At 51.4% G+C, this 20345-nt stretch overlaps 1 protein-coding gene across 3 annotated transcripts; it reads left to right on the top strand.

The window, feature by feature from the left end:
- The first annotated feature begins 170 nt into the window (after positions 1 to 170).
- On the top strand, positions 171 to 19714 carry PITX2 (paired like homeodomain 2). Of its 3 annotated transcripts, XM_037031935.1 has the most exons (5): positions 171 to 508; positions 4267 to 4322; positions 4723 to 4860; positions 15812 to 16017; positions 18460 to 19714. In XM_037031935.1, exons 2-5 carry the CDS (start codon positions 4277 to 4279, stop codon positions 19021 to 19023), a joined length of 954 nt encoding a protein of 317 aa, XP_036887830.1. In that variant the 5' UTR covers positions 171 to 508; positions 4267 to 4276; the 3' UTR covers positions 19024 to 19714. The 3 variants fall into 3 exon arrangements, with proteins under 3 accessions (XP_036887830.1, XP_036887831.1, XP_036887829.1); XM_037031936.1 differs by lacking the exon at positions 4723 to 4860 and having other exon boundaries at positions 174 to 508; XM_037031934.1 differs by lacking the exons at positions 171 to 508; positions 4267 to 4322; positions 4723 to 4860 and adding an exon at positions 14476 to 14962.
- The last annotated feature ends 631 nt before the right edge of the window (positions 19715 to 20345 follow it).

Below are 20345 nucleotides of genomic sequence, written 5' to 3' on the forward strand. Positions count from 1 at the left end.
CGGAGCTCCTCCTCGGGCTCCCGACTCCTCGGCTCGCCGGCCCGCGTCCACCTCCCTCCCCTGTCTGGCTTCTTCGAGTCCCTGCTGGCTCCCCCCGCTCTCGCCAGCGCTGTGCTGGTTCCTGTCCGGCCTCCCGCAGCCGAGCTCGGCCGCCCGCCCGCCGGCCCGCCCGCCACTGTGCAGTGGAGTTTGGTGGAATCTCTGCTGACGTCACGTCACTCCCCACACGGAGTCAGAGCGGAGGGAACAGAGAGGGATGAGAGCGAGGGAGGAGAGAGAGAGTGAGAGACTGAGCGAGAAAGCTGGAGCGCAGCAAAAAGAAACTGCCAGTGACGACTAGATTCCGGAGGCGCCCCCGCAGACTCCCGCAGAACTTGGCACCCTCGGGAGCCCCGCAATCCCCTAGGCGCGGCTTTCGGGAGCTGGCGGTGCAGCCCGCGCCTGGCTCGCTGCAAATCTCCCCGGAAAGCTGTGGGACGCGGAGGCAGCAGCTCTCTCCCGGCAGCGGGTAAGTGGAGGCCCTCTGTCCCTCGAGGATGTGAGATAATGTGAGTTTAGAAATTTGTTCCACTTTGTAGAATCTTCACTGTGGGTGATTTGTAACTCTCGGGGATGCCTCCCTCCCCCGGCCCCCGAGGTAAGGCAGTTGGCAAACGGAACTTGCAAAGCACTGCTCCTTTTGCCCCGAGCCTCTGACTATCTGTGGGGCACTGGAGTCGAGCGGGAGGCGAGACCTTGGCTGGCAGGGAAAAAGAGGTATTTTCCCTGAAATCTCGGTGCCAACGAGACAGGGACATATCCTCTGGCTTCGGATTAGCATTCTCAAGATAAAGGGCCGGGACCAAAGTTTCAGCTACTGGAAGAATAGCCTCCTTTCCATTGTTACCAATTGGAAAAAAGATTCCATCTTAAGTGGCAGTTAGTGACCTCCCAGGCCCAAACGAATTACCTGAGAGCCAGGACTGGATGCCAAACTCACGCAATTACTTCGGATTATAAATCCTTTAAATTGATCACCAGTCAACTCCACTCTTGCACTCTGGAGATACATTTTTAATGGGTGTATGGAAGTGGACTGTTTTCCATATGTCAAATAAGAAAGAAAATGATTCTAAATCTGAAAAATATGATCCTCTTTTTATTCCGATTTAATGGCTTTAACTTTCCTCAGCTATTTAGAAATCAAACCATCATGGGGTGGTCCGGTTTTTACTCTTTTTTGTGTATTGTGTTTACTAAAGTAAACTAAATAGGAAAATCTTTTACTATTATAAATCGAAATAACAGAAATTCATACATTCTAAAATATTTTTATGAAAAAGTAGCCTCATTTAGATAGATTTCCTTGACTTCTTCTTAGGCCATTAATTAGAATTAAAGATGGGTTCAATATCATTTTGGAGGAAATTCATCTAAAACTCAAAGACCAGTTATGCCCAGGAAACAAAGCAATTAAGCCAAATAGACTGAGGATTTTTGTTAATGTAACATAAAATAATCATCCAGTGTTTCAATAATCAAACTTTCCCTAAAAATTAAATAGCTACTTTATTTAGGGAATGTTTCACTCAGTCTCAGCAAACCGCACTTGCGTTGTTCAGGTGCATTGTTTCCCAAGTAGGGCAGTTTGTCTCCGAGTGTCCCCAACGCATAGATATTAATTGGTCCACAGAAAGCTTAGCCTGGTAAAACAGAGAACTGCGTTATGCGGTGTTTTTGGTTCCTTAAAATAATTACCTACTGCGAATTAATTTACTGGCTAATCTCACCAATTTAGTTCACTTAAAACATATGTTCTTGTGCTGTTGATGTTTAAATTTTCCACTGAAGATTTTATTATAGGATATATCAACGTGAAAGAGAAGGGGCGAGAATGTGAAAGAATTTGGAATTATTAGCACTATGTTTTTCCTGCCATTTTTTCTTAGGACCATCATTAGAGATTATTTTTAAGCAAATGGTTTTATTTCTCAGAGTTTGCCTGCCTGCCTTGGCCATTGTGGCTCAGTGTAGCCATGTCGTGTTTTCAGCATGCTCTCAATCGAAAACTCAAGTTGGACAGAGCAGAATTGCCCGGCATACACATTCCAACCAGGACACGAGCTCTTGGGGTGAAACTTTCTATCAGGAAAAATTCCACATTTTAATTTGTGATTATAGCCGTCGAAGCCAGTCCCTAAATCCCGCGGCCAAATTTGTCTTTAAGACTTGTCTTGACAGGGCAAGTTGAAGGATCAACAGGCGGGAATGGGAACATTATTTTTTTTTAATGTTTGATTATCTTCCCTAGTTCTTTAGACTCTATTTATTTAGTAGGCCCCATCATTATATGAAGTTAAAATAAATAAATAAATAAATAAATAAATAAATACGGCAGGTTTCAGGGCTCATTTTGACTTCCAGATGAGTCCCTAGGTCCCAAGGACACGTAGGGAGAAAGCTAAAGAACACGTCTTGACCTTCTTTTCAATCTTTAGAGCAAAGTTCTTGAAGATTTGTTTTGTATCACTTTGGGCTTCAGAACTGAAGCTTGGGAGTGAGGGAGAATGTGTAGTAATTGGCTGACTTTAAATCTAGTGACCCGATCTTCTTCTTTTGTATATTTCATTCTTTTAAAAAGTAAAAACTGTTTGTAGTTACCATATGCAAGCTTCGGCCACTGGCTAATAATGCAGCCAGTTCAGACGTTTAAAAAAAAAGATGATCGAAATGATGATGACATGCAAATTTCCCCTGGAATTATCATAAGTAAACATTTGAAGTCTGGACTAATAAAATCCCATCTGTGTTACTTCATATCGAGTTAGTAGAAAGCTGTGATAATGAATTTTGTAATATCTCACGAACAGACATCTCAATCAGGGACTAATCCTGTGATTTTACAGCAGAATCTCTAAATCTGGAGCCGCCAAACTGCTACTTCTGGGCCCCTGGGCCCGAGAAGATCCGCACGGCCCCGCCTGCGTCCTCGCTGGCCAGTGGGAAAACCATTTGGCAGCCCTCGCCCTTAGATCCGGGCCGCTGCTCCAGGCAGCCCCTGCGCTAGTCAGCTACTTTGGCCAGTGGCCCTGGGTCCGGCTCCTTCGAGGAGAGGCGGAGGAGCCGGGAAAAGCAACTCAGGGCAGAGGCGGATCCGCAGCTACATGCCGGCCTTGGCCCCTCGGCCAACCTGGCAGCTACCTCGCCCGCTCTGGGCCCGGGACCCGAGCGCAGTGGGCCCTCCCGCACCCCGCGTGCCCTGGTTAGCTGGGAGCGAGGCGGGCGCCCAGATCCAGAGGTCCTGGGGAGCACCGGCCTCCTTTCGTTTCTTCTGTCTGGAAAGCAGCCACATCACTTCTACGCAAACGTAGAGTGTCCCTCACCACCCACTTTCTCCCTGCGTGCCTGTGGTAGAGAAGAGGGGCGCGTCAAACGTTTGGCTCGCTGCATTATGGCTGGGCATTTGAAAAGGATTAGGTTTGCCTGGGAGGACAAGGGGGAGACCTGGGGAAGCTAGTCTCTCGGAGTTGAGTCTCTATCCTTAGTGAGCAATCAACCCTCTGGGACGTTCGCCCGGCTCTCCTCGGGCTACACCGTTTCTCTCCTCTGCGATCTTAAATCATACTTTAGGGTAAATAAATGGTCGGGTGAGTATCTCCAGGGAGAAATGTGGCTAAATATGGAAAAGTGGTTCCTGATGGATGAGAGGCCCAAAGCTGACTTGTTCCTGGGGACCCCTAGGCAGAGAACCTCAGAGTCCCGTTCGTTCCAGAGTTACAGAAAATCGAGAGCAACTGCTATGAAGGATAGGAACTACTCGACTCTGACATTCTACAAATGTTTACTGAGTTCCAACTAACCGACCAGTACTGTGCTGAATAGTGGCCTCCGCTCACAGTTCTCCAGCATAAAAGGCCTCTCCCCTCCTCTCCAAAATTCGTATCTGCTAAGCTGACCCTGGCGTTCGGACGGGCTCTGAACCTCTGACAGACGCTCTGTGAGCAGTTCCGCAGCCCGAGTTCCCAGAACTTGGCACCTTTGCAGACCAGGAGCCTCCGGGCCGATTCATTGCGGCTCTTGAAGAAATTCGCCGCCTCCCGCCCCCGCCAACCCCCACCCCAGCTACGGGGGCGGGAGGAAGAAGTCGGGCAGTCAGAGGCGGTGAGAACCCAGCACGTAGCAGGCGCCTACCGGCCGGTGGTCACGCCGCCCCCACCAGGAAGCCCCCTATCCGCCCTGCGTTCTTGCGGACCTCGGTTTCACACAGCCCCCTCTTCTGTTTTCCAGATAACGGGGAATGGAGACCAACTGCCGCAAACTAGTGTCGGCGTGTGTGCAATTAGGTAAGAGTCGCTGGTCCTGCCCGGTCCCCCGACGGGAGCCCGAGCCACGCGAGGGCAGAGCGAGGGCACCCGCCCCGTAATGTGGGGCTCTTTTCGGAGGGCCAGGCAAGGGAAGGAAGGAAACCAGACCCCGAGCCGGGGGGAGCCGCGACCCGAAGCCCCCGGCCTACTTCCCCGAACGGGAGCTGCTGGCCGACCCGGGGCGCAGAAAGCGGACGCCCCCCCACCCCCACCCCGCGCCGGGTGGCCCGGAGGGTCCGCGAGATGAGCGTGTCCTCCGCTCTTCCTTCTAACTGGGCCTTTGCTCTTTGTCCCTCTTTCTCCTCCGTCCCGCTCCCCCCGCACCCCGCACGCCGGCTTCTGTCCGCGGCGGCACGTGGGGCTGACGCGCCCGGCCCAGGCGTGCAGCCGGCGGCCGTTGAAGGCCTCTTCTCCAAAGACTCCGAAATCAAAAAGGTCGAGTTCACGGACTCTCCCGAGAGCCGGAAAGAGGTGGCCAGCAGCAAGCTCTTCCCGCGGCAGCACCCCGGCGCCAATGGTAAGGCCGGGAGCGAAGCGCAGGCTGCGCGAGTCGGGCGCCGGCCGCCGGGCCCCTGGGCCTCGGGGCCGCAGGTGAGCGCGGGCGGGCGAGCCTCCGGACCGGCGCCCCCGCCCCTCGCCCCTCGGACCGAGACGCCTGGCCTCTGGGCGGGACGGGAAGCTGCCGTCCCCAGGACGTTCATTCCCTTCCCCAAGTCGTGCGGCCCTCCTGAGACCCAACACCTCTCCCTCTGGCTTTCTCACTCTCCCTGTGGCCTAATCTTCGCAAACCCCAGCCCGCACCGGTGCCACAAACCGGCGTGAAAAAGTTGTCCAACAGCGACCTCTGTCGCTCGCCAGGAACCACTGCAGGCGGCCCTGTCCAGGGCCCACCCTGTCCCCGCGGCTCTCAGCCGCGCCCCGCCCAGGCCCGTGGGTGTCCAGTTTGCCGCAGAAGGGGAGCAGGGGAGGCTTGTGTTGGCGGAGATGCTGGCCGGGAAGTTGGAGGAGCTGACAACAGCCCGCAGAGCCAGAGAGCAGCGAGTGTGCGTGGCAGCCAAGGGTGGGATTGAGTGTGGGCTCCTGTCGACGCGAACCTACCTGTTGTGCTGGTCGCAGGGCCTCGAGTTTTGGTGATGACGTTGCTCGACTGGCTGCTGTCACTCTGGACGACTCAAGGGGCAGTGCTGCTCATAGTCTGCAGGCTTGTGCAAAACTTAACGCTACTCCAATCCATTGCACAAGCTTTTGCTAAATTAAAACTTGTCCTTTGATGGGGGGGGGTGTGCATGTGTGTGACAGGACAAGATTTCCTTAACACACATGGAAAACCCAAATTTACTGTCTCTCTTTTCTCTGGGTCGTCCAGACTCCTTAATAAATAAGTGCCTAGCTTTAGGAGGTTGTTGATCTTTGATAGTGTAAGGAGATAAAGCGACCCGCCCCTCTAACCGTAGCCCCCCGCCCCCCGCCCCTAACCCCCTCTTCCCGGATTAAAAAGTAAGGATACAGATATAATGGGTGCCAGAGGAGGGCGAATTGGACCCTGGCCAAGTAAATAAACCAAATTGCCACGAAGAAAGCAAAGGCCCTGCATTCAGGCTTCCCAGTGAATCTGAGAAAGGTGGGGAAAAACATCATTTGTTGAAATAAAACGTCTAAAGTGGTCCGCAGCAGACCTTCCGCGACACTGCACAACATTGCGAGTCCTCCCGCGGGGCCAGTTAAATGCTCACTTGTCCAGGATTAACCCCATGGGGTTAAATGGGGCCATGAAGAGATAAGGTCGGGTGATTTCTGTCATTAAGATTGTGTTAAATTCTTCTTCTGTTTGATAATCGGTCGTAAAAATAAATTATTAGACCTGAGTATGTTTGGGATATGGTTAAAAATCAAGAGCAGCCATGACTCCTGGGGAAAATACTTCGCGCAGGTTCAGCCCTGGCTCCAGCCGGGCTGGAAGAGCTCCCCAGCCTGACTTCGCACGGGGCGGGCTGGCCGCCGCCCAACCAAGGAGGCCGACATTTCTCGCTGTGCTTGCAGTTGTAGAACCGCAAAATGTCTCCTCCTACCCCCACCCCCACACAAGGTCCTTTGACCCCAGGAATGTTGTGTGTGTGTGTGTACAGGTGGCCTCCAGGGGAGCTAGGGAGGCAGAGCCCCTTAGATGAGAAGCCTGGGGCGGATGGGGGCGTGCTAGCTGGGGAAGAAGGTGGCAGCCCGGGAGTCCGTCCTCCCACTGTCGCAGTTCTGGCAGACAGGGCTGGACCTTCGCTTTTAATAATTAGCAAACAAACAAAGAATTAGAGATAACTATTGCTTGCAAGCCCAGGTCATTTTAATGCACATGAAGGGCTCTTCCCCTGTTGTGCCAATAGTTTCTTTTCTACCTTTCATACCCCAAAAGAAGACCGCTACCCAAACATGTTTAATGTCACTAATGAAGAAGAGGCATGGGATAGGAAGAAATGCTAAAATTCTTGACTTTTTTAGCTGTTAGGGATCTGATAGACCCCCCAAAAATGTCACACAACGTGAGTGGGAAAATCTACAGTACCCTTGAAGGAAGGTTTCCAGTGTCCCTTTACTGAATATATGCAAATTTAACTTACGTAATAAGTTAATTTAACTTACGTAATAAGCAAACTCCTGGCCACAGCCCACTTTTAAAAGGAAGAGATTTTTCCGCCTCTGTTTTTTAATAGTTTTTATTTGCTTTTAAAAAGAATAAAGTGTTTACAATGACATGGGATTTTTCAAAAAAGCCCATATATTCTATTATTGGCACTACCCTCTCCTCACCCACTAAACCCCAGGTCCTTGTTGAAGACTGAAACTGTTCTCTGAGGAGGCACGGAGGAAAGACTTCTGGGAGGCCCGGGCCCAGCGTCCCTTCCGATCGAGTCCCAGTCCCCATGGTATCCATGGGTCTTCCCCACAGCCTTGCTCAAACCCCAAACAGAGATGGGGCACCCACTCAGCTGGAGGCCTCTTAAGCCAGAGCTTTGAGAGAGGGCGAGAAGAGGAATTGCTGGGCATGGCGAGAGAAGCAAGAAAAGGTTGGCAAGTTAAGGAGCACCCCCTAGAAGTAAGGAGCAGAGGCCGTTTGAGAACTTCACTCTAGAACAGAGGGCCTTGGCCTTTCCTTATCTGGGGTGTCCTTCAGAATTCCAAAAACCGGTGTTGACCTTCAGGAAAAGAGAGGACTGATCCCCCGTCAGTAAGCTTAATGTTTCAGGACGGTGGCTTTGGATTCTGGGCTGGAATCAGTCCAAGATGTACCCCCTCGGTCCTGGCACCTGGCTTCCTGACCAGACCTGGGCTGGGGCACCATTGCCCGCCCTCCCCCCAGGACGCCATTAATTTTTAAATAGCTTTGGCGCAGTGGCTGGGTTGAAAGTGTTTGACCTCTGCCTCTAGTGTTTGAAAACGTCCTTCTTTTGGGAGGGAAATGCCAAGTCTCCGTGCGACACACACTCTCTTACGGGGCAACAGCTCCGTCCCGGACTTGTTCAGAAGACCGGGGACAACCCCGCGGCCTCCCGGGCCGAAGATTCCCCAGCCATTCAATCAGCAAATGTTTGCCGAGCACATACTATGTGAGTTCCTGAGTACCACCTGAAAGCAAACAATCCTGGTTCCCTCCACCGTTATGAAGGGAATTTAATGATAGCAGGGGCACCAGCGACGGCAGCTCAGACCCGCGGCAGCAAAACGCACAATGGTGGCGCGCCAGGCGGTGTTTGGGGCGTCAGCACTGTCAGAAAAAAAGGGAGAGGGGCTGTTCGGGCGGGCAGAGGGCTGCCACTGCGGCTCGGGGACAGGCACGGGGACTGCCCAGGCGCCTGACGTCTGCGCAGAAGCAGCGACAGAGAGGAGCTGGGCCAGGAGAGATTTCCATTTTCTTTTGGGCTCCCTCCCCGAATCAGCTTGTTGGTACAAGCTGCCTGTCCGCTTTGTGTTGTCCCCTCGACCGCAGGCGGGGACAGTGGTCCCAAGGTGGCTCCTGAGTATGCCCGCCCTGCAGAGGCAGAGGTTACAGGTCGCGTTCTGGCTCCGGACTGGGTGTGCGCTCGAAGTTTGGTCGGGCCGGTGCGGCCCTTTCTCCGCGCCGCCCGCTGCTAATATATGCAACCGTTGCTAGCGAGGCCGGGGGTGGGTGGGGTAAGAAATGTATAACGAAAGCTTATTCGTGAGCAGGAATATACTAATGGAACACTCTGATGTCTTCTTAATCCTGTGTAAAAAGCTTTGTGGTCTTCCTAATATTGACTGAATGGGTAATTAATGGCTCTTCATCTAGCCGAATACCCTGTAATCCAAAGATAGGCAAAAGACAACAAGCCCAAGGTAGAGACAAAAGGCCCAACTGTGGCTACCACCCGCCACGTCCCCCTCCCATCACCACTAAAACCAGGGCTCCAAATGGGAGTGTTTCCTCTCTGGAGGAAAAAAGCAGGAGGGGTAGAATTTACGTACCTTTCCTGGGCTACGCTTCACACAGAACCTGGCCACCCGGCTCAGTCCTCCTCTCCTTGGTCTTTTCTCTACCAGTCACCCTCTCTCCGCTTCTTTCTTCTCTACTCCTCTAGGAAGTCGCCCTCATTATGACTCTTAACAGCACTTTTTTTTTCCCTCCAAAGTCTCTCTCTTTCATTTCGGGAGGTCGATTGATAACAGAGGACGGACACCCAGGTCCTCCAAAGGCTCGGGCGAAGGAGCAAGCTCCTTTCTGGTCCAGGGGGCATCTTTTTATAACCCAAGGCAGAGGGTCTGTGAGGACTAAGGTAGTTGGAAGAGAAAGGAATAGATCAGCAGGAGAGAGGGCCAGCGAAATACTGTGTTGTGTTAAAGAGTGATCAGGAGTGATGGCGTCAACTTCACTGAGGATCTGACGTGAAGACTGCCCAAGATTCTCCCAGCATGTTTTTCACAGGCTGACATTTTAATTCAAACCTTTAGAAGTAATATATTACTTGGGTTCCTACAATGAGCTGGGTTCCTTTTTTGTCATCTGACAGCTTTTAAAATATTATTTCACTAGGGAAATAAAAGCTTCATCTCAGATTATAGGTGGGTATTTTTGGATTTATGTGATTTATGGTCACCATGACAACTAATGCTGAATGTTAGCTACCAGCATGTCTGGGAACGGGGAAGACAGAAAGAAGATAGAGCAAAAGAAATAGAAAAGGGAGAGGACCATAAGCTGGAAAGGGAGAAAGAAGAAAATAGAAAGAGGAGATTTTAACCCAATTGTTGTTTTGATTTTTAAGTGACCTTAGTTAGTGCCTTCCCACTTCTCTCTCTCTCTCTGGACCTGATTTAATGTGTATCTTATTCCCACTTTCTCACTCCCTTACCCTAACAAACAATTTATACATTCTCTTTATTTTACTTTTTTTATGACTAATTGCATTACCAGATTAAATAAGCACCTAATAAACCCGTAGAGCTAGCTTGCTAGCAGGAAAAGGTGCCACAGCATGTGAGTTTGGTGGTCTCAGCACTGCCTGCTCCCTTGCCTCCTCTAAAACCTCGGTCTTTTCTTCACCAGCCTGTGTGCGCGCACCTACACCTGCCCCCTCAAACTCCCTTATCAAACTCCCTGCAAAACCCCCAGTAGAGTGTGTGGGGACAGATATATGGGGACCAATTGCATGGACCCAGAAAGGGGGAGCATTGCTCAGTACATTTATACCACTCCGTCCATTTTTCTTTTCTTTTTTCCTTTTTTTTTTTTACAAACTAACACTGTTTAATTCCATTTAAAGGATACCAGAAAAAAGTCACAGTGAAGCCTATAATTTCTGGGTCTAATTCGGGGGGGGGCAGGGGCAGAGAGAGGGCCCTTTCTAGCTTGATTTGGGTACAGAGGAAAGCCAGGCAAAGGAAGGAGGAGAGAAAAGGCCACTTCTTGGGCAGGTGCAAGGTCTCCTTCTGACCTCTGTGCCTCACACTACTGCTGGCACTCTGACACCGGTCGGGGGCCTCCAAGCGGGATCCCAGTGGGTCTCTTCCTCACGCTGGCCTGCACCAGAGCAAGACTCCCACCCTTCTAGGACCTGACAGCACAAGGGCACATCTAATTGAGCCCCGTTTCAGGTGAGCTTTAAGGGCCCTTTCCCCCCAAAATATTGTATTCTAATCTATACCCAGACCGCTGCAACTGAGAAGTGGACGGGACAGCCGATCCATTCTCACCGTGATGGCCAGAGGGGTTTTGCACAACTAACACTAAAGAGTGTGAAATTAAATAAGACCTTGAGACTTGTAATCGGTGGCAAATGCCAGCTCAAAACTCATCTGACCCCATGTCACACAGTTCCCTCTTCAAGGGTCATTATTTGAAACAATAATCAAGAAAATCCAATTGAGACAATACCAGATGTCTTTGGACTCAAAAACTTAAACCCACACTGGGCCTCCTGTTCTTCCCTCCGCGACCCCCAGGATCGTGCACCTCCCGGCTTGCTTAAACAGACCACAGGGTTTTTCCTACCTGAAAATGTCTATGAGGAAGGCTGAAATCATACTATCAATAATTTCTAGAGCAGTTAAAGAAATGGTGGGGGGAGGAGGAGGAAACAATAGTGCTGAACCAAAATGCGTGACTTCTTTCCTTCCAACTTCTTCCTTATTTATACCACCTGCACCCGTGTACCAACCCATGGGGTTTTTGTAAACTGAATCTCCAAAATTACCCATCACCACCACAATTTTCATTGAAACGTGTTTTCTAGTTCCCCACTACACGCGTGCTTTTCCCCATTTAGACTTTTCGTGGTGGTGTTCTCCTGTCACCCATGGAGTGGCTGTTGTTGGGCCTGGGGAGTATGTTACCCAAACTCAGAGTTTGTAACGTGATTAATCGATTAGGAGAGAGTTGACACTCTAACTGAAAAAAAAAGTGAAGCAATGCCTCACTGGCTCCGTTGTTTTGAGAGGTGGGGTTGGGGGTGCGTGTATGACATTGTTTACGTGTACGTCTAGAGACTGACGGGCACTCACCGATGCAGTTGTGTTTGTGCTCTAACCAGAGTGCTCCACTTGACTTTGCAATGGATCGGCATAATCTAAGATTTCTCGACCTTTTAGGCTTTTAGATCGCCCAAAGATGAGCAGCGTGTCCAATCCTTCCCACACTTTGGCACTGTGAGATGCTGTCACTCGCCCTGGAGTTTTCATCCACTTTGGAGGATGGTTTGGGTCCCTTGCAGTTTGTATTTGTCCTGAAGGAAGTTCTATTGGTCAAGCAGAGCCAACTCAGCTTACCTCAAAATTCTGGGGGTTTAATGAGAGATGTGCTTAGAAATCTACATGGCTCTGTGGAGGTCCTCGGCCCTCCCATGCAAGGAGTTTTGGGAAAAAACGCCCTGGGCTTGCCCCCCAAACTAAATGCTCACTATGGTGGAGAGTCGTTCATTCTTTGACGTGACGGAGTTTCTTTGTGGAATGAGGCTTCAGGGACGTGACACTGTGGGAATCGCAGCTATGCTGAGGTTTAAAAGGAGAAACTAGAATATGATTAGTAAACACATTGGGCAGAAAAGAGCTGGATTCATATTGACTTAGTTATAGGTCATCAGCTGGCAGTGCAATGGGAGGAAATATTTACTTTACACATATACTTTATGATCTTGGGGGAATTAGAGGAAATTCAATAAGAAAATGGCTAGAAACATCTAAAACCCTTATTTAAAAGACTTAAGCAAATTAAAGTCTTATCAGATTAAAACCCACTACAAATGTGAGAGCATTGTCTTCAGTGAGACGCTGTGGGGTCTGAGCAGATTCTCCTCCAAATCTCGGGGATAAAATGCGTCATTTAAGCACCAGATAATGAACAGAATGTAAATTAATTTAACCTTCTTTACCAACAGGCTGCTGGTATGATATGTATAATTTAGTGATAAGATGGCAGGACCTAATATAATGGGATGTATGTGTCTCAGCCAATGCAGACCTGTCACACGGGGATGTGACCTGCTTTTAGTAGGTGTGTGTGCATGCCTGGAATGGGGGTGAACTGAATAAAAGGTTAACATCAGAAATGCTGATTTAAAGCTTGCTATGAAGAAAGTTATCCCTTCTAGCTAGATGCTTTTTAAAGTGGGATGATATCTGTGAAGGGAGACTGAAGAACAATTCTCACTTCATTCCACCAACCGCCCTCAAGCATGTTTAGAATGGGGGAGGAGTTGCAACAGGATTTTGGGTGGTAGCAGGGCAAACGAAAGACGCATAGGTTGCAAACATTTTTCTCGTCTGTTTCATCCACTCTGCCCCAGACTGAATAAGTTTCCCAATCTTGTGACCAAGGACAAAGAGGGTTTCCTGAAGATACCTTATACTAGTGTTGCAAATCATTGACTGTAATGTCAAACAAATACACAGTCAGGGATGATAACACTAACTCCACAATAAAGCAATCGTCAATGCAGAGCCCTGGGGAGATTACTTTGTGTTCTCCTGCTGACCTAAGCCAGAGGACAAAGGGACTAAAATAATTTTAAATGATATGTTTGTATTTCTTTTTAAAATTTCATTGGAAATGAAATTTCTTTGGAAATAGTGCTGCAAAGAGTTGGATGTCCCCAGAGGTGCTTTATTTCCTTTGCTTATGTAAATGAATAAGGTTTTGCTTTTCCCAGCTGAGTGTTCTCCTAAGCTTTGCCCTTCACTCGCACCCTACCGCTTCTGCCTGCTTGGACTTTAACAATTCAAGACAGCCTTGAGCTTCCTAGGGGGGAAAAAAAAAAGACTTAAAAATTATCCTTGAAATTGGTTATTTGGCAACATTCTTAATTGTACAGAAACTCATTAAAGCATATTTTATATATAATTAGCTCAAGGCTGTTGATTCTACAAGCTTTATGGATTTCAATCTGATTGATAATAAAGTAAACAAGAGAGTCAAATTTAAAGCTCGTGTCTCTCTCTCGGGTTAGGACGAGCTTAATGCAGTGTACAAGGAATTTGAAAGCTCTAGGATATGTGTCTTAATCAACGTTAAGTAGAATGGATAAGCTTTCAGCATTTTGAAAATGCTAGGTTAGGGTTTCTATTCTATTGTGTGTTTTCTGTCTGGGGACTAATAAGCATTACAGAGAACGTGATCTGAGGCGACTTTTTATTCTTGTATAAATCCAGAGTGAACCACCAAACAGTTGTTCGTTTCAAGTCAAGGTAATTTTCTTTTGACGGGTCCATTTGCTTCTCGGTTTCTCATTTATTAGCCTGACTTCTCGGGGCTCTGTCTTTTTTTGCAATTAAAATAAAGGTTCTTCAGAGTAGCGCAGCATTCACCTGACAGGCTGTCTGGAAAATTTAAGATGGGAGAGGTGATTTGTTGGTGTTTTAAAATATTTTTGGTTTTAAGTAGCTTGTCTCCTTTCCACGTAGGAGAAAAAACACCTCTGGATTGGAAAGGGATGTGGTGAGACCCAAAAGAAAGGGTTGGGGGTGAGGCAGTGCCTCTCTGATCGGTGTACTACCAGCTCCTTTCGCCCGAGCTTCTGCCCAAACCCATCCTTCCACCTCCCCGCCGGAACAAAAAGCCGCTCGTCTTCAGCCGGTTGGAGCCAGCGGGTGTAGACTCCGCGGGCGCTGCGAGGCACCGGCTCAGCTTCGCAGAGCTGATAGGTGCAGGCAGCGCAGTCCCGCCGCCGCGGCTCGGGGCTTCGTGATTGGGTCGGAGTCACGTCACTCCGCACGCGGGTCCGGGAGGAGGCGGAGGCGGGAAGGTTGGGGAGGGCTGTGTCCCTGTGACGTCGCCTGCCCAGGAAGCCCGCCTCTGGTTTTAAGATGTTAAGCCAACAGGGAAGCGCGGAGCCGCAGTGCTGGTCCGTCGCTGGCCCAGGTGCCAAGAGCTGCGCCGAGGCGAGGCCGAGCGCTGGCTGGACGATCCGTGGGACTGCGCGTGTGTGCGCCGCGCGGGGTGCGACCGGAGGCTCGCGCGCCGCCATCGCCGCCGCCGGGATTTAATATCAACTACCTGTCCCTGTCACTCTTGACACTTCGCTGTCAGGGCTGCGCGCGGGGCGGGGTGGGGGGGGGGGGCGGGCAGAGCGCGCTCTGCGTTAGCTTTCCTTATTGGAGGGGCTCTTGGGGAGGGAGGGGGAAGAAAGGGGTCTTTGCCCACTCTCCTTTCGCTTTGGAACTTGCAAGCCTGCTCCCCAAAGACGATCGGAGCTGTACCCTCCTGCCCACATTGCCATGGCTCCGTCTGCCCGCTGACTTTCGGCCGCTGGAACCTTTCGCTTAAGCCTTCCAAAGGAGACGAGGCGGCGCGGCTGGAGGACTCGGCGGGGGCTGTGTTCCCTGGCTCTGCCCGCCGCCGACAGCGCGGGGAACCTCCGCGCCTAGGGCGCAGCGCGGCCCAGGATTCGTAGGGCGGCGCGCTCCTTCGTCCATGAACTGCATGAAAGGCCCGCTGCACTGGGAGCACCGAGCAGCAGGGACCAAGCGGTTGGCCACCTCCTCGTCCTCCTTCTGTCATCATCCCCAGACACTGGCTATGGCTTCGGTCCTAGCTCCTGGTCAGACCCGCTCGCTGGACTCTTCCAAGCACAGGCTGGAGGTGCACACCATCTCTGACACCTCCAGCCCCGAGGCCGCAGGTAAGGAGCCGCGCGGCCCCGAGGTACCCCCACCCAGGCGCCCCGCGTCGCTCGACCCCTCTGGCCCTCAAGGAAGTCGGCCCCAGGAGGGGAAGGCTTGGTGGGAGTGGTCGTTCCGCTTGATGCCTGCAGAATTTCCGTCGCTTTCGCTCTACCTCCACCGCCCAGCTGGGGTGGTTAGAACGGCGAGGGCCATTCTGCTGCCCTCCCTATTCCTACTCCGGCCTCCCTTCTGTTTTGGGGGTCACAAAAATCCCAGCATCTACATCGGAGGACGTTCAGAGGCCGCTCCCCATCTCCCACCCGGGCTCAGTTCTCCTGTCGACTTTCAGCTCCCGACCAGCTCCGCTTGTTAGCAAACTATTTCTGAAACTATGCCTCAGAAGAAGAGGATGTCTCTTTAAAGAGCGGAGGAACTTGGGTGCCAGACCGAATCCCAAAGTCCACTTTCCTAGCCTCGCGAAACCGCATGGGAAGCCGAGCTCTCTTCGAGGGGGGCCTGTACGACGCGCTTGGGTGCGTTTCTCGGGAGATTCGGTGTGTCTGCGCAGAGGCGTATGCATTATGCTCGAAAGTACAGGCTATAAAAACTGAATGTGCCGCCGTCGCAGACAGATAAACATGTAAATAAAACGTACAGCGCCGGGGAAGGGGAGGAGATGGGGCGCGCACACCCACACTCAACGTCTGCACCCCCAGACGCAGCGCTCAGCGCCACGCCGGCTGTCGCGCTCTCACTCCTCCTTGCTGGCCGCCCAGCTACTCCCGTCCAGTGCCTCCTGGTCCTGTTGGAGTTCGCGGGTTGCCTCTGGGCATGCTGACGGGAGCCTGTGTGTGTTTCGTTCTCAGAGAAAGATAAGGGCCAGCAGGGAAAGAATGAGGACGTGGGAGCCGAAGACCCATCCAAAAAGAAGCGGCAGCGGCGGCAGCGGACTCATTTCACCAGCCAGCAGCTGCAGGAACTGGAGGCCACTTTCCAGAGGAACCGCTACCCGGACATGTCCACGCGAGAAGAAATCGCAGTGTGGACCAACCTTACGGAAGCCCGAGTCCGGGTAGGAGCCCGCGTGGAGTCCGAGAGGGCTAGGCGGGAGGGCGTTGTAGAGATGCAGGCCATGTAGACCGGGAGGGAGTCTGGAAGGCGGCGCCTCGCGGGAGGGCGCGGGTGGGGCGCCTCGGCGCAGGCGGGAGGCCTCTCGGCGGGCCCGGCCGCGAGGTTACAGCTCCCCCTTCCGAGGCCGCCGCGGCCCAGGACAGGGCCCCGGAGCCGCACCGCTCAACGCTGCGCCACCCAGCGCCCTCCCAAACTGGGCCGCGTGGCATTTCCTTGCACAGGGTATTGTGTTCCCGGCTTGCAGTCACCAGGCGAACGCTAATTAAATCCCTTCCAAGCCAGAAGCCGAGAACAGGCTCCAACCTGTGCGCCTGTAACAAGGAAACCCCGCCAGAAACACGCGAGAGCTGGCCCTCCCTGGGGAACTTTCGCGCCCGGCCCGGCGCGGCCCTTTCTCTGCTGGTCTCGCGCTTCTCGCTGGGTCTTTGCGGGGGTTCGGCCGTTCGGTTCTCTGACACCCCACGCCCTGGTTTGGTGTACCCGGGAGCCATTTTAACACACAACTACCATCCTGCTAGTCTTCTTAGAAAGAAAAGGAAAAAGACTTTTCGGTTTGGTTTATTTATCTTTTCTCAGGAGATTGTTACACCCTTCCTCCCAACTGTAATAGTTTTATCAAAGAAAGAGCTTACCTTTGTAGCAAATCTGTACTTTATGGATTGGCAAAAATGAACTTAAATCAGTTACCCAGTAGCAATATCCTGTTTTACGCTGGTCCGCGGAAAACTCCAAAGTTGTTAGGATTTTGGAAACAGAAAACACTCATGGGACCTAGAGGCTTTGCTGGAGGGCGGGGGGATAAATAAATAAAAATGCTCTGGATAGAGCCCCCAGCCAGAACAGAGAAAGCAGAAAGAAGAAAACATAGCAGGGATGATGAAAAGAATCGAGGTCCAAATGCACTCGCAGAGCAGAGGGAAGGAACACGCTCTCTGGGTGGCGATTGTGCAAGGTATGAGGCTTCGCTGGTGGTGAAAGAGCCGGACCGAAGTTGGAAGTGGTTTTAGTTTAACTGCTCGGAGCCAGAGCTCCAGCCCGCCGGCGTGGTTTTTCGAAAGGTCAGTCTTTCATTAGACCTCCTGCGCCACAGGAGAACGGGCCTCTCACGTACTCTACTCGCCGGGGCAAAGTTTAGACAGCGGAGGGTAGAAATGGCAAGTAATTAAAATAAAAACACAATCAGTGGGTTCTGTCGAATCCTTCGGAAAAGCCCTCCCCCAGTCTTCTGGATTCTCTTCATTACGCCCCAAGTCCCCCGCCGCGGCCCGCGCTGGGCTCTCACTCCCTCCCGCAACCTTCTTCCAGGCCCCCCGGCTGCTCCAGCCAAGTGGGAGTGAGGCGTGCTTTTTATAGCAGTCCGGTGCAGAGAGGAAGGGGCATACAAAGGAAAAAGAGAATGAAAGAGAAAAAAGCGGATTAGTCGGCTGGGCCCGACTGAGAAGTGTAATGTGAAACATCCACCGGTGTCAACTCGGAAATCTCTGACCAGGCCTTGCTCCAATACACAAAAGCCACCGTCTGGGGTGACCAGCGGTCCCGATGTGGATTGAGAGCGGGGTTGCGGCGGGGCCATTGGACGCGGGTGGGGGCTGGCTGAGCTGGGTGGCCGCCTGCAAAGCCAAGCCCCTCGACTGGGCCCAGCGGGAGGGCCTGGAGGCGCAGACCTGGCTTGGGAGGGACAGAGGGTGAGAAGAAGGGTGAGCAGAGGAAGGGGGAGGCTGCAGAGCGACCCTTTCTGGGTTCAGAGGTTTTCGAGCCAAGTTCCTTAAGTTTAATGAACTCTCGAGGAAGTGGACTTCTCCTTTTTACTTGGTTATTTTGGTGAAGAAGGGGATCTATGCCTGGCGTGTTGAAGGGAGGGCGCGAGTTCCCTGGATTGGCAGAGGGCAGTGGAGATCCCGCTGAGGAGGGAGGAGCTGTCTGGGAGAGAGCGGGCTCTGGTGCCCTCTCAGCCCTGGTCCTCACAATTGAGTCTGTGGCTTTGGAATGAAAACAAGCTTGCAAGGTGGCCAGGGAGGAGTTGGTTGGAAAGCCCGCTGACCCACGTTTATTTTTGCAGTAAGTGTTTTTGGATCCCGAGGGGCCAGGGTTACCGAGCAAGCTGCGGCAGGCCACGAGGCGTTTGGCTAGGGTTTGTGGCGAAGCTCAGAGCCCGGGCTCGCAGGCCTGAGCCACCCAGCCGCCCTCGTTTGGTTGGACCTCCGGACTGGTGCCTGCGGGAGAGCTCCGGCAGCTTGGGGCGCGGGACCTCGCGTTGGTGGGGAAAACGGTGGTGACTTGGGCGTGTGTGTCAGAGAGGAGTCGGCCGCCGGTGCCCTCCGGGATCAAGGTTTTACTTATATCCGATCTGTGGCGTCTGTTTGCTCCCTGCCCTCCACCTCAGGTTTGGTTCAAGAATCGCCGGGCCAAATGGAGAAAGCGGGAGCGTAACCAGCAGGCCGAGCTGTGCAAGAACGGCTTCGGGCCGCAGTTCAACGGGCTCATGCAGCCCTACGACGACATGTACCCGGGCTATTCGTACAACAACTGGGCCGCCAAGGGCCTAACGTCGGCCTCCCTGTCCACCAAGAGCTTCCCTTTCTTCAACTCTATGAACGTTAACCCCCTGTCCTCTCAGAGCATGTTCTCCCCGCCTAACTCCATCTCCTCCATGAGCATGTCGTCCAGCATGGTGCCCTCGGCGGTGACCGGCGTCCCGGGCTCCAGCCTCAACAGCCTGAATAACTTGAACAACCTGAGCAGCCCATCGCTGAATTCCGCGGTGCCGACGCCCGCCTGTCCTTACGCGCCGCCGACTCCTCCATACGTTTATAGGGACACGTGTAACTCGAGCCTGGCCAGCCTGAGACTGAAAGCAAAGCAGCACTCCAGCTTCGGCTATGCCAGCGTGCAGAACCCGGCGTCCAACCTGAGCGCTTGCCAGTATGCCGTGGACCGGCCGGTGTGAGCCGAGCCCGCAGCACCGGGATCCTGGGACCGTGCGGGACGGGGCTGCTCTGCCCTTAAAAGACTGGGGATTACGCTAGAAGGTCGTGGGCGCTAAAGAAAGGGACGGAAAGAGAAGATAGAGAAAAGGAAACCACTAAATTAAAGAGGGAGCTCCCTTGATTTCAAAGGAATTTCCTCAGTGTCTGACATCCTTCACTAAAAGTATTTCCAATAGTTGCAAGGACACACACACAAATGTTTGACTGGATATGACATTTTAACATTACTATAAGCTTGTTATTTTTTAAGTTTAGCATTGTTAACATTAAAATGACTGAAAGGGTGTATATATATCGAAATGTCAAATTAATTTTATAAAAAGCAGTTGTTAGTAATATCACAACAGTGTTTTTAAAGGTTAGGCTTTAAAATAAAGCATGTTATACAGAAGCGATTAGAATTTTTCGCTTTCAAGCAAAGGAATGTATATACTAAATACCACACTGTATGTTTCTAACATTATTATTATTATTAAAAATGTGTGAATATCAGTTTTAGAATAGTTTCTCTGGTGGATGCAATAATGTTTCTGAAACTGCTATGTACAACCTACCCTGTGTATAACATTTCGTACAATATTATTGTTTTACTTTTCAGCAAATATGAAAAAGATGTGTTTTATTTCATGGGAGTAAAATATACTGCATACAGATTGGTCTGGATTATTTCTGCCCTCCTCTTTCCCTTGGCCAGGCCGTCTCAGCCACAGCCCACTAAACCAGCCAGTTCCCTCCGCCTGCCTACTCAAAACTGCGAGGCAGCGGTACTTCTTTAAGTTTGGTGGAAATTCACTATGGCCATTCATCAGAAACAAACAAAAAAGGCACGCCCAGGAAGAAAGAGCTGCGGAGTCTAGTCTTGTCCTTCAGATCTTTCTTTGGCTGAAACCCAGAGAGTTTCATTATTGCTGGTAAATAAGAGAGAGAGAGGAAAGGAGAAATTTAGAAAGTGCACCAGCGTGGAATTACTGTCATCTACTCCTGGGGGAGGGGGGGGACGCTGCACCCCTGGTAAATTGTCCTGGAGAAGTAGGTAGTGGGTATGTGTACATGCACAGTTCACATACATTCCTCTAAGAGGAATACAGCTGTAATAAGTTAACAAGGCAACACCTCTGGTTCAAAATATTTAGTCTTCCACGTTTATCTTTCAGGCTCAAGTAGAGAGATTCTTCATGTTCTATTGCGTTGCTATTTCCAAATCCTTCCGAGACATTAGAAGAAACAAAGACAGTTTCTAGTAACTAGAGCCCCTTGGTTTCTCAAAGAGCCCAGGGGTTGA

The sequence above is a fragment of the Sturnira hondurensis genome, unplaced genomic scaffold, assembly GCF_014824575.4.
Source record: "Sturnira hondurensis isolate 20B ecotype Veracruz unplaced genomic scaffold, ASM1482457v3 Scaffold0021214, whole genome shotgun sequence".
In the NCBI taxonomy this organism is placed as follows: Eukaryota; Metazoa; Chordata; class Mammalia; order Chiroptera; family Phyllostomidae; genus Sturnira; species Sturnira hondurensis.

Bases quoted from the DNA above. Each gene is read 5' to 3' on its own strand.
- PITX2 (XM_037031934.1), top strand. From the start codon at position 14,755: ATGAACTGCATGAAAGGCCCGCTGCACTGGGAGCACCGAGCAGCAGGG. The intron at 14,963-15,811 runs GTAAGGAGCCGC...TTTCGTTCTCAG, and splicing joins CTCCAGCCCCGAGGCCGCAG to AGAAAGATAAGGGCCAGCAG. The intron at 16,018-18,459 runs GTAGGAGCCCGC...CCTCCACCTCAG, and splicing joins TTACGGAAGCCCGAGTCCGG to GTTTGGTTCAAGAATCGCCG.